At 40.2% G+C, this 15,298-nt stretch overlaps 1 protein-coding gene across 11 annotated transcripts in view; it reads left to right on the top strand.

Moving 5' to 3' along the window:
• ABI3BP (ABI family member 3 binding protein) overlaps positions 1-15,298 on the top strand; it is a 137,362-nt gene that overhangs the window by 24,412 nt on the left and 97,652 nt on the right. For all 11 annotated transcript variants that reach the window (XM_053386207.1, XM_053386202.1, XM_053386199.1 and 8 more), the window contains exons 2-3: positions 3,728-3,907; positions 14,597-14,665. In XM_053386207.1, coding sequence (XP_053242182.1) covers positions 3,728-3,907; positions 14,597-14,665 — 249 coding nt within the window. The remainder of the gene's footprint in view (positions 1-3,727; positions 3,908-14,596; positions 14,666-15,298) is intronic.

Genomic DNA, 15,298 nt, shown 5'->3' with positions numbered 1-15,298 from the left:
GGGTGGAGCTTTAAAGGGAAACCATGTGAAGCTGTGAGAGAAGAAAGAAATGAGGAAATAGAATGACCAATGAGCAAAAGGAGAGCTAAACTGGGAGCTGTCCGATTGGAAAGTTGGAAGCCAGGAAGTTTTGCAGTAGGAGGAAAAAGCCACTGGTGAACACTGTCCTTGGCTGGAGGACTATTAAAAGGCAGGAAAGGGCAGAGAGTGTATCTGTTCTTATTTAAAGTACAACTGAGATGAAGACTAAGGAGTTATAGAATGGAAGGAGAACTAAGCCAATGATGCAAACTTACCTGGCAGAGAAAGTACTTTAGTGGGGCCTTCTTATACTTACCTGTGCCCTGATGTCCCCAGAAAAGAGAGAACTGTAAAAGAAGGAAGAGTGGAACATGCCTGACTCTTACATTTCACTGCATATGTCATTGCATATGTCAGGGTTGCCTTTACACTCTTTTTGGGAGCTTCCTTGGAGCTTCTGACTGGCCAGATGTGGAAACAGAATGCTGCTCTGACCCAGATGTTCTCTGATTTGTCCTTGTTCCCTAAGGAATTTTCTGCTGTAGCTCTTCAGATTGCAGGTGTGCAGCTGTTATATTTTTGAATGATTCTATGTTAAAAAATAAAATTAAAAAATCTCCCTGCTTTATAATAAATTTAGCATATTGGGAAGAGAGTTACACCAAACCTCTCTCTCAGATGTATTATTGACTTTACTACATGTAGCGAATTTTTACTTGGGATAGTAGTCAAAATTTAACCCCTCCTGTGTAATATGAAGTGCTGCATTACAGAATCCTGCCACTTCAATGCAGCACTTCATTTTTGCTGTATTCACCCCATAAAAAGGTAAAGGTAAAGGTACCCCTGCCCGTACGGGCCAGTCTTGACAGACTCTGGGGTTGTGCGCCCATCTCACTTAAGAGGCCGGGGCCAGAGCTATCCGAAGACACTTCCGGGTCACGTGGCCAGCGTGACAAAGCTGCATCTGGCAAGCCAGCGCAGCACACGGAAACGCCGTTTACCTTCCCGCCAGTAAGCGGTCCCTATTTATCTACTTGCACCTGGGGGTGCTTTCAAACTGCTAGGTTGGCAGGCGCTAGGACCGAGCAACGGGAGCGCACCCCGCCGCGGGGATTCGAACCGCCGACCTTTCGATCGGCAAGCTCTAGGCGCTGAGGCTTTTACCCACAGCGCCACCCGCGTCCCTTGTATTCACCCCATAGTTTATTCCATTTCCCCGTTTCCTAACAGTTAATATCTGTGTTATATGTGAGCTTTCACATGATGTAAAAACCGCTTTCAGAAAACTAAAGGACTACATAACATGTTTAAGTCTGGTATCCTTTTTATTTGATTCCAGATAAAAATCTGTTTGCGCCTTAAAATGAAGGTGCACATTTATAATGTGTATGCTACACATGTCAAAGAAAACGCATAATGAAGAGTTGAGCTGAACAATGAGAGCACACTGGCTTGGACTTGGCATTTAAGGATTTCAGTGTGATGACTATACCGCTGTTGGCAAGCACAGTGACATTTTGACATAGATTGAATTATACCTCTTTTATGACAAGAGCATTTTCTAGACGAGTAACTGTGACTACCTGTCATTTTGTTAATAGCAAGCAGACTCCAATGATTTGTAGGGTGTATGTGACAGCATATTTTAATTAGCATGACTGTTTATGTAAGCACTAGCTAAGATGGGGTAATGTTACTAAGAATTACAGCATTGGCTCTGGACAGGGTAATGTGTCAGGATGAGGAATCTGGTCACTGTAATGCTATTGTGGTTGTTTATCAGTCCGGTTTTGATGCCACAAAGCCACAGTTGCAGTAGTGAAAATATAGCATACTAACACTGTTTGAAACCCACTGGTATTTTGTTTTACTATACTTTGCATTTTGTTAAATATACAGTTTCATTGGGTTTGTTTTTATTGACCGTACATCACTTCAAGCACCCAGATGGTGGGAAATATGACTAATAAGTGGATATATAGCAAAGAACTCAAAGAGAAAAACTGGCAAAGCTTAAAAACTATCAAGATCAGGCTATGGCTAACACCTAACTACAGTTGACAAACACAACAGAATGACCGCTCCCCAAATCAAATGGGGGGTCCTTTTGCGTGGTCGCGTGCAGCCCCCCGGATCCCATGTGGCTCCAGGTAGTACAGGCTGGCTTCGCCCTCCCCAGGCTGGATACCTGGAGGTCTCTGCCTACCTCAGTCTATCTAATCCTTTAGTCTATCTTCCCTAAATGGGGGGGATGAAGCGGTGACCCACACCCCCTTGCAGCGGTGACCCCAGGGTTCCCCGTTAAAGGGACCTTGAGGGGAGGCATTGGCCATACACCAAGAGGTTGTCATTGCTCTCCCCTGCGACGGCGGTGAAACCCGGGGTGGGCTCTCTGCTTGAACATATGTTCTGCAGAGGCAGCCCAATCCCCACACATTCTGGATAACCCTGATGTCCCCCAGATCCCCGGCTGGGAACTGGAAAGGATAAATGCCCAATGCCTGAGGCAAGGTCTCCCTACATCTGAAACTTAATAAAGTTGTGGCTAATTTTAATCCCATAGCACATTGTCTTGAGTCATTATTTCACTCGGGAGTCACCTGGGGTTGGGGGAACTCTGCCTGTCCATGCAATGACCTAGTGTTCTTTGTAATTTCTCGACTGTTCACACTGAGTGGACATAACAATACATAACAACATAACATAACAAAACAACATAACATAACAAAGGACAAACAGAATTGGGCCTTTCTTAAATAAATTGTAAAGAGAAGTAATTCTATAATTTGCAATATCTGTCATATGAACATTACAGGAATGGCTATTAGTGGTATGCTACTGGCTAGTGGTATGGTGACTATTGCGGTATGCTTCTGAATACCAGTTGCTGGAAACTGCAGGAGAGGAGAGTGCTGTTGTGCTTGGGCCCTGCTTATGGGTTTCCCACAGGCATCTGGTTGGCCACTTTGAGAACAGGATGCTGGACGAGATGGGCCATTGGCATGATCCAGCGGGCTCTTCTTATGTTCTTAATGGGACCCACTCTATCCTTTCTCAGAGCACATCACTGCAGCACCATAACAAGATTATTGTAAACGGTTGTGATGCTACAGTGAAATCACTGAAGACTTTTGGGAAATTACTGCAAACAGCTTCCTCTAGACTGGCTTTCATGTGATTGCAGCTGCCGCTTTTCAAATGTTTACTTGCTTTACAAATGCAAACACAGTGTAAGACATAATACAAATAAGATAAAATACAAAAAACTACAAATTCTAGAAACAATTAAGACTATTCCTACAGACTCTAAAGGTGCCATCCCTCTAGATGGACAATTAATATTTCATAAATGACGGGGGTCACACCTCAGAGAAAGCCTTCTTAACTAAAACAGTAGGCATCTAAACATTATGATGCAGGGTGCCTTTCTAATGTCAGCTGGCCATTGATTCCAGAAAGCTGTAGCTGCAATACTAAAAGCCTGATTTCTAGCACAAACTAGGTGCACCTGTGGGACATGTGGTACTCTCAGCTGTGCCACATCTGTTGCTACATGATGCCACTCTGAAGCATCTGTTGAGACAGCAATGGCTAGCACACATTTATGCTGTTGAAAGCATGTCCTATATGTGTGCTGAAAAGTTTGCTCTGCTTGAGTTGGTAACATCCCATATTTTTTCTTCTTTCTCTCCCCCAACCTCAGTTAAGAGACAAAGCCTGAAAGTTCAGATCAATGCAACTGGTGATGCAGTGTGCATGAGATACATTCGACCCAGTCCAAGCACCAAACTGGAAGGCTTCATCTTGGGGTACGGCAGCAGCTTCTTCTCTAACCAGTATATTCCTCTGCCATCAGACGGGAAATCTTACATAACCGAAGTTGGTAAGCCAATGTCCAGATCTGAATCTTGGAGAGATGGTTGTGGCGTCTGAAATTGCATTTACTTGTGGTCTGGATGGGGATACCCGAGGCTTAAAACCAAAGGAAATATCGAATTTCAACAGTGGCAAACACTTCTGTGTTTTCTGAATTGTTTGTTATTTTGTTCCCTTCTTTGCAATTTTCAGTTACTGACATTTTCCAGAGGCACTGAATATGTAAATGAAAGAGGCTAATTTGACACAAATGCAATTGAAATGTTGAACAGGCCATCCAAACAGATCTTTAATATAAGCACTGCATGTTAGCCAGTTACTTGTTGATTTGTAGCTAAAGCTGTGGGTCTTAGCACCATAATCCTTAAGAAGTGAATCTAAGCTTTTAGATCATCATTCATTACTATTAAGTCAGCTTGCGTATTCTTTGTTCAAGGATCTGTTATTTCAATATTAAGTCTAATGTGAAATGAAATATCACCCTCCAAATTTTGTTGAACTGCAACTCCTATAACCATTGGCCCTGCTGGCTGGGATTGCTGGGAGTTGTAGTCCAGATCTCCTAGCCTAGCGTGCCAAGGAGATTGATGTAGTCAGAAGTGTCGTTGTTTGTTGTTGCTGAGACTCAGATCAGTGGGCAGTGACGACAATAGTCAATATTTGGGAGAAAGGCAGAGAATAACCTTATTTGGGGCATTTAGTACCTACAATTAACACTATGTGAATTGAATATTATGAAGAATAATTCTAGTCTGCTCCACGTACAGTGGTACCTCAGGTTAAGTACTTAATTTGTTCCAGAGGTCCGTTCTTAACCTGAAACTGTTCTTAACCTGAAGACCACTTTAGCTAATGGGGCCTCCTGCTGCTGCCACGCCGCCGGAGCCAATTTCTGTTCTTATCCTGAAGCAAAGTTCTTAACCTGAAGCACTATTTCTGGGTTAGCAGAGCGTGTAACCTGAAGCATATGTAACCTGAAGCGTATGTAACCTGAGGTACCACTGTATTAGTCTTGGGAGATGTGAATTAGCTCAGCTCATTTAAGCCTGTGGGCAAATAAAATCCTCCCTCCCTCTGTAGCTGCAACTCACAGGAACTGTGCATGTTGGCACATTGCCCTGCTGCAAATATTCTTCCAAACATGTGATTAGTATTGAGGAGCAGTGTGGGCAGGCTGTAACCATGGGGACCAGGTGGGAATGGCTTTGTTCTTCTGCCTCACATGTTAATCATATGGGCTGATAACCCAAATAGAGTTGTTAATCCTACTTGATACAAGGTAAAGGTAAAGGACCTTTGACAGTTAGGTCCAGTCGCGAATGACTCTGGGGTTGCGGCGCTCATCTCAGTTTACTGGCCAAGGGAGCTGACGTTTGTCCACAGACAGTTTTTCTGGGTCATGTGGCCAGCATGACTAAGCTGCTTCTGGCAAAACCAGAGCAGCGCATGGAAACACCGTTTACCTTCCCTATTTATCTACTTGCACTTTGACGTGCTTTCGAACTGCTAGGTTTACCACTAATTTGGAGTTTTGTCTACTAACATCAGCTTGGCTTTCAATTCTAGATGTTCTTACCTAAAGTGCTATAAATAGTGAATTTATTCATTAGAGATGTCTTTAACAAAGGCATGATCTCTGCTTCTAGATGAAAGTGGAGCTGCTTGAAGCAGCTCTTGTTCTGGTTATTTTGTTCTGGTGCCTGCTAGGACTAGTTCACACATGACATTTCTCTTGCATGAAGATAATCTATGCAATGTGTGAAGGGGGGAGAGGAGAATTTTGTTTGGCCCACCTTTTTAAGCAAGCAGAAGTAATTTGCATAGTCCCACACTAGTTTGAATATAATTATCATTTGGATTTTGCTCATCTTTGAATCTGGCAATACAGTTCTCAGCCCAAGAAATATATCAAAATGTGTATTTTTAAGGTAACTTAGCAATGCATATACTGAGATAAAATAGGTATTCAAATGCAAATTTTGGTGGGGATGGAACAGATGTTTGAATGACCATGTGCAAAACTGACACAGTCCAGAAATAGGCTGATCTATCCTTCCCTAGTGAAGAACATACAAGTATTTATTTTGTTGCACTTAGATTTTGGGAAGGCAAGTCAATCATTCATACATATGTAAAGTAACCATGTGGCAGGAAAGTCTGTGACATCGTTGTTCTAGGATAACCCCAGGAAGAACAAGGACATGCGTCAAGATCATTCCTAGGAGAAAAAAACAGAACAAAATTCAGAAATGTAAGACAACAAGAAAACAGGATAGTAAAATAAAGTACTGACTTAATGAGGGTATTAAAATGGTTGTAAGATGGGCCAAAATCATTTGGAAGCTCCTAAAGTTTATTTTACTTAACACATGGCTTCCAAAAAGCAAATCTGTTTCTGGCTTAAAGATTCAGTTCATTTGGATAAGCTGCTTTGTGTCCATAGAAACAGGTACAGCTGAGCAAAACTGATCACACCCTCTGTGAGGAAAACAGGCCTTTAATGGGAAAAAGATTATTTGACCATACTGTCACACTTATGCATGTCCAATTACAAAAGTCATTGCTGTTATTTAGTTTGCATGTTAGACACAAGAAGAGTAAACAAGCTAAGAAAATTCCGGTTGCTCTTATCAGTCCTCGTCTCAAGAAGAGAATTGTATTCCTGCCTATCAGGAATATGGTTAAAATTGACCAAAAAGTCAGAAATATGTACTTAGAATGCCTCCTGGAATAAGGGTGGATTTGCCACTCTTTTTAAAGATGTCATTTGACTCTTCATCACTTTTAGCTATACTATTGCAGTCCAATGCTGTTATTGCCTACTCAGAAGTAAGTCCCATTGAATTCAGTGGCAGTTATATTTCCAGCTAAGAATGTATAGGATTGTAGCCTAAACTGATTAAGATATAACTTTTCAGGAACTATAATCTCTGTAGATAAAAGTGTTAATGTCATTGTGCTCCATTGGAGAGCTATGCTACTGGAGCCAAAGACAAAGGCATCCATATTGTTAGGTGTACTCAACAGCATTTCGTTCAGTGGATTTAAGAACACCTGACAGTGTTGGCTTGTATTTTCCATAATCCTTATAGCCTATCCAGTTGGCTTTAACAGAACATGCCAATTGTTTTCTCTACTAGGAATCACAAAAATGGAGAGAAACTACATATACAGTTCAGCAGCCGACTCACATTTGCTTAAAACTATTGCTGTTAAAACAGATTCATGGAACAGTGAAAATTCAAAACAAAAGATTAAAAATAAAATTACACAAAGAGTTTGGAATGAAAAGCTGTATACTCCCTAACCTAGCCAGACACAACAAAGCATGTTGATGACCTTCACAAAGTGCTTTGTTCTGCTTCAGTTATAGAGTTTGTGTGGCCATGCTTCACTAAGATTAAGTGATACACTCTGATATAATCTGGTGGTGCACTGCATTTTGTTTTGAAGTTGTGTTTTAAATCAGCTGGATAGCTCAGTTGGTTAGGGCATGGTGCTGATAACACCAAGGTTGCAGGCTCGATCCTGCATATTCCTGCATTGAGTGGTGGCAGGAGTTTGGACTAGATGACCCTCAGAGTCACTTCCAATTAAAGAGGTAAATTAATATACACTTAATATACAGTGGTAACTCGGGTTACATATGCTTCAGGTTACAGACTCCGCTAACCTAGAAATATTACCTCGGGTTAAGAGCCTTGCATCAGGTTGAGAACAGAAATCGTGCTCCGGCGGTACGGCGGCAGCAGGAAGCCCCATTAGCTAAAGTGGTGCTTCAGGTTAAGAACAGTTTCCGGAATGAATTAAGTACTTAACCCGAGGTACAACTGGACTTGTTTATTTGAATATAAATACAGTGGTACCTCAGGTATCAGACACTTCAGGTTACAGATTCCACTAACCCAGAAATAGTACCTCGGGTTAAGAACTTTGCTTCAGGATGAGAACAGAAATCGCGCAGTGGTGGGAGGCCCCATTAGCTAAAGTGGTCTTCAGGTTAAGAACAGTTTCAGGTTAAGAATGGACCTCGAGAACGAATTAAGTTCTTAACCTGAGGTACCAGTGTATTCACTTTTATGTTTCTTATTAAAAAATAGGCCTATTGAAGTCTTCCCTCATATTGCAACATGCCTGCTTAAAGCAGATTACCCTAGGCCAGGACTCAACGCTTGATGCTCTTTGAGATAAGGAAACACATAAAAGAGCACTAATCCTAAAATCAGCTGCTGGCACACATTAGAACAGCCACAAGGATGTTAATAGCTTGAATAGTTGCCTGCAAGGCTGTATCTGACAATTTTTTCATACATGGAAGAGCAGCTGGTCTGGAGATTTTGAATACCCTCTGGTGATTTGGGGCAACTTTATGTCTTTGTACTCCTGGGGTGGGCTTCCTACACACACAGTTTCTGGGAAGTGACTCCCACTGAATTTAGTTCTGAGTAAACACATTTAGCATCACATTCCATGTTTCTTAATCCTGTTTTGTATCAAAATGATGAGATTGCTCACAATCTTCATAAAGAATGCAGATTGCTTTGCGAGCTTGCAATTTGAAAGTGCTGCAAGGCCCTTTCTAGTAGAAATAGCTCTACCATGGTAAGTTCAAATTATTTCCATGAAGAGAGCTAATTGTCATTGCAAAAACATCATAAGAAAGTATTATTGACAGGTGGAAGTTAGAAGAGCACAAAAGCTTCTAAAGTCTCCTGCTGTGTTTACATTTAGGACAGCAGCATGATTGAAACTGACACTAAAAGGAAAGAGCTGTGTTGATCTTTCAAATATGATTCAGTCAGAAAGAAGATGCCCAACCTCGGATTAAAAACTACTATTAAAAACTGAAATAACTTGAAAAATTGTGATAACCTCCAATTTTAAGACATGTCTTTAAGCCTTATTAAGCAAAATGTGCAGACTTCATGACAGCATCTGTAGCATTTTTTACATTGCACTCAAAAAAGCTATTAGACGAAGTTTGCGTTTATGTGTTTGTGCACACACATGCACAACGTTTGCTTCACTGTAACAACAGTGTAGACTGTAGTTGTGCCATCTTTCTGCCCTTTACAGAAGTACAGTGAGAATCCACAGAGAAGTCAAATTCAACCAATTCCGTTAGGGTATACATGATTTCAGAAACCGAGTAATGGCTTGCTTTATTTTGGTTATTTATATGTTCAGTATACTGTACAGAGTGGTCCACTGTCCAAACTGAGCGGTTAAGACTGCAGTCTTACAGTTATTTTCCAATCAAACTCAATAGGTTTTGTTTCCTGGAAGATATCATATAGTATTGCAGGCCGAATGACTTACCTGTTTCTTCAGTAATGATCATCACATCTCAAAAGAGATCCTGGAAGTACGGAGGAGTCTTAGAGAAGAGAATGTAACAAGTTTCAGGACATCGTGAAATACTCATACGCTGTTCCCTGCCAAGTCTCAGCATTTTCTAGATGGAATAGATAGTGATTAATGTCAGCTTTGGACAAAACTCAAGCAGAAATTGTGTGCTTCTTCCAAAGTTGGAAGTCAACCATTGTGAATTGCTCAGAAACTTTAGTTGATCAAAGCCTACAGAATACTGTGTTTCATACCTTTATAGTTATTGTTCTCACGAACATTTACTGACATGACCTGTGAACAGTTGAATCGTGTGATTCCCAGCTCTTAATGGTTTGATATGCATATATAATCATTGTGATTTTTGTGTATCAAAACATTTACCCCTTAAAAAAAAACAGAGAGGAAGAATTGGGTCACTGGATGAATTTATAGCTTGCATCCACCCATTCTTATGAGCAACAGTGTATGTGCTGTTGCATGCAAGAATTTCTGCATAAGAATCTCTTAAATTGACAGGTTCTCTTATGCCGGGTTGGGGACGGAGAGGCTTCTCTAGGGAAACCTTTTTCCTTAATAGATGTCCATAGTCACTGCTAGCAGACAGGGGCGTAGGAAGGCAGGGCAGGGGGGCAGTCCGCCCCAGGTGCCATCATGGGGGGGGTGGCAAATTATCAAGGACCCATTACTGCCCTACTAGGGCGGTTCATAAAATAATAAAAAATAAAAATGCCTGCTCCAAAGGTCTTATCTTACTACAATAGGGATTATATAGCCACATATGAAATTTCATGCATATCAGTTAATATCTTGACCCTCCTCCACAAAAATAGCTGTTCACTTGGCCATTTTCCTATGTCGTGAAGGCTGAAATTTCAACAAAGCACGTACCTTTGCTAGACTCTTTTCAGGCACCCGCTAAAAGCATTCTTCTTTAGGCAAGTATACCTAGATGCTTAGGAAGTTAAAGTAATTTTAATCTTAATATGTTAGCTTTTGTATGTTTTAAAGTAGGAATGTTAATTTTTCTTTATTTTACTGCTGTGGTTTCTTTTGTTTTTTGTTTTGGTAAACCACTTTGCAGGTTTTTAAAAATAAATTTTATTAAATAAAAAAACAATAAACATAAATAAAACAACACACGCCAAAACACAATCCGTCCTGTGGATTTAAGTATCTGTCCATAGTCGCCTACTTGTTATCAGAGGCTCAGAATCCACATTCCTTTGTAAGAAAATATGAAATAACGTAAAACCATTTTTGCAGGCCCTCCCTAAAGAAAAATCAATATGGGGGATGACAAGACATTTTCTGCAGCAGGTACCACCTGACCTTCCTACACCTCTGCTAGCAGAGAACTAGTACCTGAGCTTAGCTGACATGCTTTCTCCTCAACAATATGCAAGCATTGCCCTTAGATAATACTAATATTGCCCACTTATCTCTCTGCTGCTGTTCCATAAAGTGCACTATGGACAGATACTGAACAAAATGTGCAAATAGTAGAGTTCCTGCATAATAAAAACAAGACTCAGAAGGACAACAACAACAACAACAACAACAGACCAAGATGAAGTAATATAATTTAGAGATGGTGAAGATTAGTTACAAGGATGGAAGCTGGGCTGTTTAAAAAATTAGCTTGTAATCTTCTATATTGAATTGCAGCTTGTAACAATCATTTCAAAAGGACAAAGAGCTGCAGCACTGTGAATGTAACAAAGGAAACAGTTTTAAAGACTCCGAGAAGCACAAGAAAAGAGTGAACATGAATCAAAGTGAATTATAGGACTGGGACAAAAGTAAATGACAGACTGGAGGGAATGGGTAGGAGAATAATGAGAAATTAGGATAGACAGAGAAGAACCACCATATAAGTATTAAAAGGTAAAGAGGAAGATATATTGAAAATGAAAAGGAGCATGAAAACAATGAAGAAAGCAGCAATTGATGTTAGCAGCAGATCAGAGAACAGAAATTAAAGGTTTGAGTTGTGAAACATGAAGCCAGTGTAAATAATTTTATATTACTAATGAAAGCCTTGGATAATGGTTTTACATTCCGGTTTTGCCTGTAAACCGTTCTGAGACCTGTGGGAATAGGGCAGTATATAAATTCAATAAATAATAATGATGATGATGATTTATTGGTTCTGATAGAGACAAAAGGATGAATTGAGGTTATCACAGGAGAAAGAATCAACTAGTTTTAGCAGGTAGCATTTATTAACCTAGGAGAGGGAGAGGGGAGAAGAATGTGGCACCTCACAGTGCCAACAATCTTCTTTCTGCCACCTAAACAGATGCCCATAATCTGTACTGGAGGGCAAGGGTCATCTGGGCAAGGCCCCTCCCTGCCAGTAGAAGGAAAAGAGGGAAACTGGGTTAGCCCTGAGCTTCCCAAGAACAGTAGGGCGAGAAGCATCTCCCTTCCTCATTCTGCAAGAAAGGAAGAAAGAGAATTGGTATTGAGCTCCAGTCCTACATGAGAGCAATCTGGACCTGCGTGCTAGGTCTCTGCCCACATCTGTGATTTTTCATAGATTGCATTTTTCTAAAATATTAATCAGTGAATAGATACCAGTTTAAAACTTTCTTTTATTTAAAATTAATGTGTGTTTTTTTGGTTTTTTTAAATCTCTTTGAGGTTTTATTACAATCAAGTCTTTTTAAAATTCAGTAGTCATAGAATCATAGTATTCTTTATATTCAATTTTTAAAAGTCTGATTAAAATGTTTACACCTTGAGGGCTTTGGTTAGCCCCAAATAATCCTTTTATCAATGGAGGAAATAGATATAAGGTTTTTTTGTTTGCTTTTTGAATATATTTTTGCAACAAAAAAGCTTTTCTCTCATAAGCATTGATTTAATCAGTTTATTATGATCAACTCTTGGATGAAGTTAGCTGGTTTTCACTAGAAACATTTACATGAACTTATGGTCTCTAACCACAAAAGCATGTGTTCTTCCAGAGCATATCAAATGTAATAAGAATTTGTGAGTAAAAATATCAGTGAGTTTGGCTTTGGTTTACTTCATTTCATTGTTTCCGACAAAGAACAATGTTTCTGAAACAATTGCAAGCTGGTTCTCAGAAAATACACCCAGACAGCAATTTATTCTGACACTGGAAAAAATGTGGTTAGGTTTATAAAAGAATCCTCTGCTTATGCAAATTATTACTATTGTAACAGAGTTGTAAAAATATCGGTATGTGTGTATTTTGACATTCTCATGTGGCCTAATTTATCTGCAACTGTTTCTAAAGAATTATTAGTGTGGTGATCACACAGGGTCCCCGGACGTTTGATGGTCTCTTGATCCCTGTGCCACCACTGTGCTCGCTTCCCCGCTGCCACTAACCCGTTTCTCTCGGGTACACACTGAATCCAGACAGTTGTTAACATTAAACCAAATAAACAAGTTTATTTTATAAGCATTAACAAGTTTATGGTTTCAGATAATTTTTCTTGTCAGTTTCTTAACCTTAGTTTCTTTACTGGCCTCTATACCTTCCTAATACCTTCTAACTGATTATCCCAACTGTTTAACTGACTCCTCTTAACGGATTCTCTCACTCTCTCACATCAAACTAGCCCAACCCACAGACGTATCCTCCCTCTCTCTTCTCTAACTCCAGCTGACTTCTTAACAACTCTAACTCTAACCCTAACGCTTCCCCTTGGGTTCCTATTGGTTAATCATTAACACTTAGTTAACCCTTTCCTTATGACCCAGTATGATGTCACACACCTAGGAGGGCAAACACCACAATTAGCTATTTGATTTACAGCTTTATCTTTATAGAAATAGCATTTCCACAGCTAAATTATATACCATTTATAAAATACTCTAAAATTTAGCTTTTTTCATGCTTCCTTATGTGTCAGTAGCCCAAAGGGCAGCATTTTATAGAGACCAAATCCACACAGAGTTAGGCATGGTCCCATTGAAATGGACTTAAGCATGTCTCACTCTTTAGGCCAATGTGTTTGCAGCAGACTTGGTAATAAAGAGGTGAGATACTTTGTTGGCAAATAACTGCAGTGGGTTAATTGCTGCCTATTAATGTTAAATCCTAACTTCCAGTATGGGTAACTATTTGCTGTAGGCATCATTTTACTGCCAGTAAAGCCCAACTTTTACAGCAAGCTCTTCTCAGCTGAGTTGATTGATATATGCCCTGATCCTGACACCTTCAAGCCCCACATGCTAAGGTGTCATGGGAGGGTCCTGTCCTCATCACTGTCCCGTGAGCTTCAGATGAGTGAGTTCGAATGAGCTCAAGAAATTCACCTCCCATGTTGCCCCAAACTTTTAAGACTTTGGCTTATCCACTTAAAAATTGAAATAATAGTTAATTGGTTCATTGCTATATGTCACAGTAGCTGCTTAATTCAAAGGCATAAATATCTAAACCAACACAACAGTCCCGTTTTAATATCTTCAGAGCTTGTCCCTTGATATGTTCTTTCCTTCTTTTTCTTCTTACTTAAAAAATTTCTTCTTACTTAAAAATGTATACAGTGGTACCTCGGTTTTCGAACATCTCCATTGACAAACATTTTCAGACGCCCAGAAGTAAATGCTTTGGTTTTCAAACACGCCTCAGAAGTCGAACATGCCACATGGCTTCCACTGAGTGCAAGATCCTGACGCCTAGCTGTCAGCTATTGAGTTTTTGGTTTTCAAACATTTCAGAACTCGAATGGTCTTCTGTAATGGATTACATTCGAAAACCAAGGTACCACTGTATATCACTATTGTGTGTGTTCAAGTATTTCTATTCCTACTTAACCCTCAACTTTTTTCCTCATACTTTTATTACTTGCAGGAAAATGACATGACTACTTATAATGAGGTTGACCTAGGGAGCACGGTGAAACTCTGCTTGTGCAGTGGGGTTTCCCTGCGTCCTCTCCCTCCTCCTCGCAGCCCCCTATGTCCCTCAAAGTCAACTCCTAGTGGTTAGAGGACGCTGTGGAGTGGTATAGGATGGAGTGCAAGGGGCTGCAGTGGATTAATCAGAATTGAAGGCAGGGAAATGCCTTGCATAAGTTGTAGTGCCCTCACACTGGTGAAAGGAACATTTGGATCCAAATCAATAAGTAGGTATGTTTTTGTTTTCAAAACATATCAAAATTTTGTCATCTCATAGACCTGGAACAGAGAACCTGTGGATGTTCTTCTACAGCTCTCATCAACACTAAGCATTGACCATACTGACTGGGACTGATGGGAATTTAAGTCCAACATACGGTTCTCCATCCCTGCCATAGGTAATAATATGATGCAATGTACACTCTTGGGTTTGTTGGATTTTACAAATGATCATCCTAATGCTTTCCAGACGCAGAGCCAAGATACTTGATTGCAGTGAGGCCAGCACCTGTTCCAAATTACAAGAAACCCTGCTCAGGTATTGTAACAGTATTAAACATTTTTTCCATAAACAGTTAGAAGAGAAAACATTTATTTGAGATGGCAGATAATAATTCTGCTAGTTCTGTGTGTTTATGTCAAGATACCCCCTGAGTGTTGAGATAGTGCCATGAGGGAGTCAGGGAGTGTGCCTGTGGTACAACACATTTCCGCAACGGCCTTTAATGTTCAATGATGATGATGAAATGTCTATCTGCCATAGATAAACAGTGATGGAATATGTACTTTCCCAGGCCCCTTCACTCTGAGGAAGGCCATGTTGTGCTTCCTCTACTCATGCATGTAAATTCATGGGGGGGGGGGAATGTGAAGCATTGGAATGTTGAATGGTGGTCCTGAAATTTTAGATGCTATGGAAATAAATACTTGAGTAACAGAAGGTGTTATTAACCTTCAAACCAGGTTACATGGTTATATGCTTTTGTAGTCTCTCTGGCAAGCACCATACACATCAAATTGCATACAAATTGGTTTCCTTTGCCTTGAAACACAACCAATGTAATTCTTCAGGTGAGGCTCAGATTTACTCCTGTCCTCTATCAGGTGACACACTAAACTGAATTCAGTTTACCAGCTATGCCACATTCTACACACACACACACACACACAC

The sequence above is a fragment of the Podarcis raffonei genome, chromosome 4 (genome assembly GCF_027172205.1).
Source record: "Podarcis raffonei isolate rPodRaf1 chromosome 4, rPodRaf1.pri, whole genome shotgun sequence".
NCBI classification, from domain to species: Eukaryota; Metazoa; Chordata; class Lepidosauria; order Squamata; family Lacertidae; genus Podarcis; species Podarcis raffonei.
This window is presented reverse-complemented; position numbering and strand designations above follow the sequence as displayed.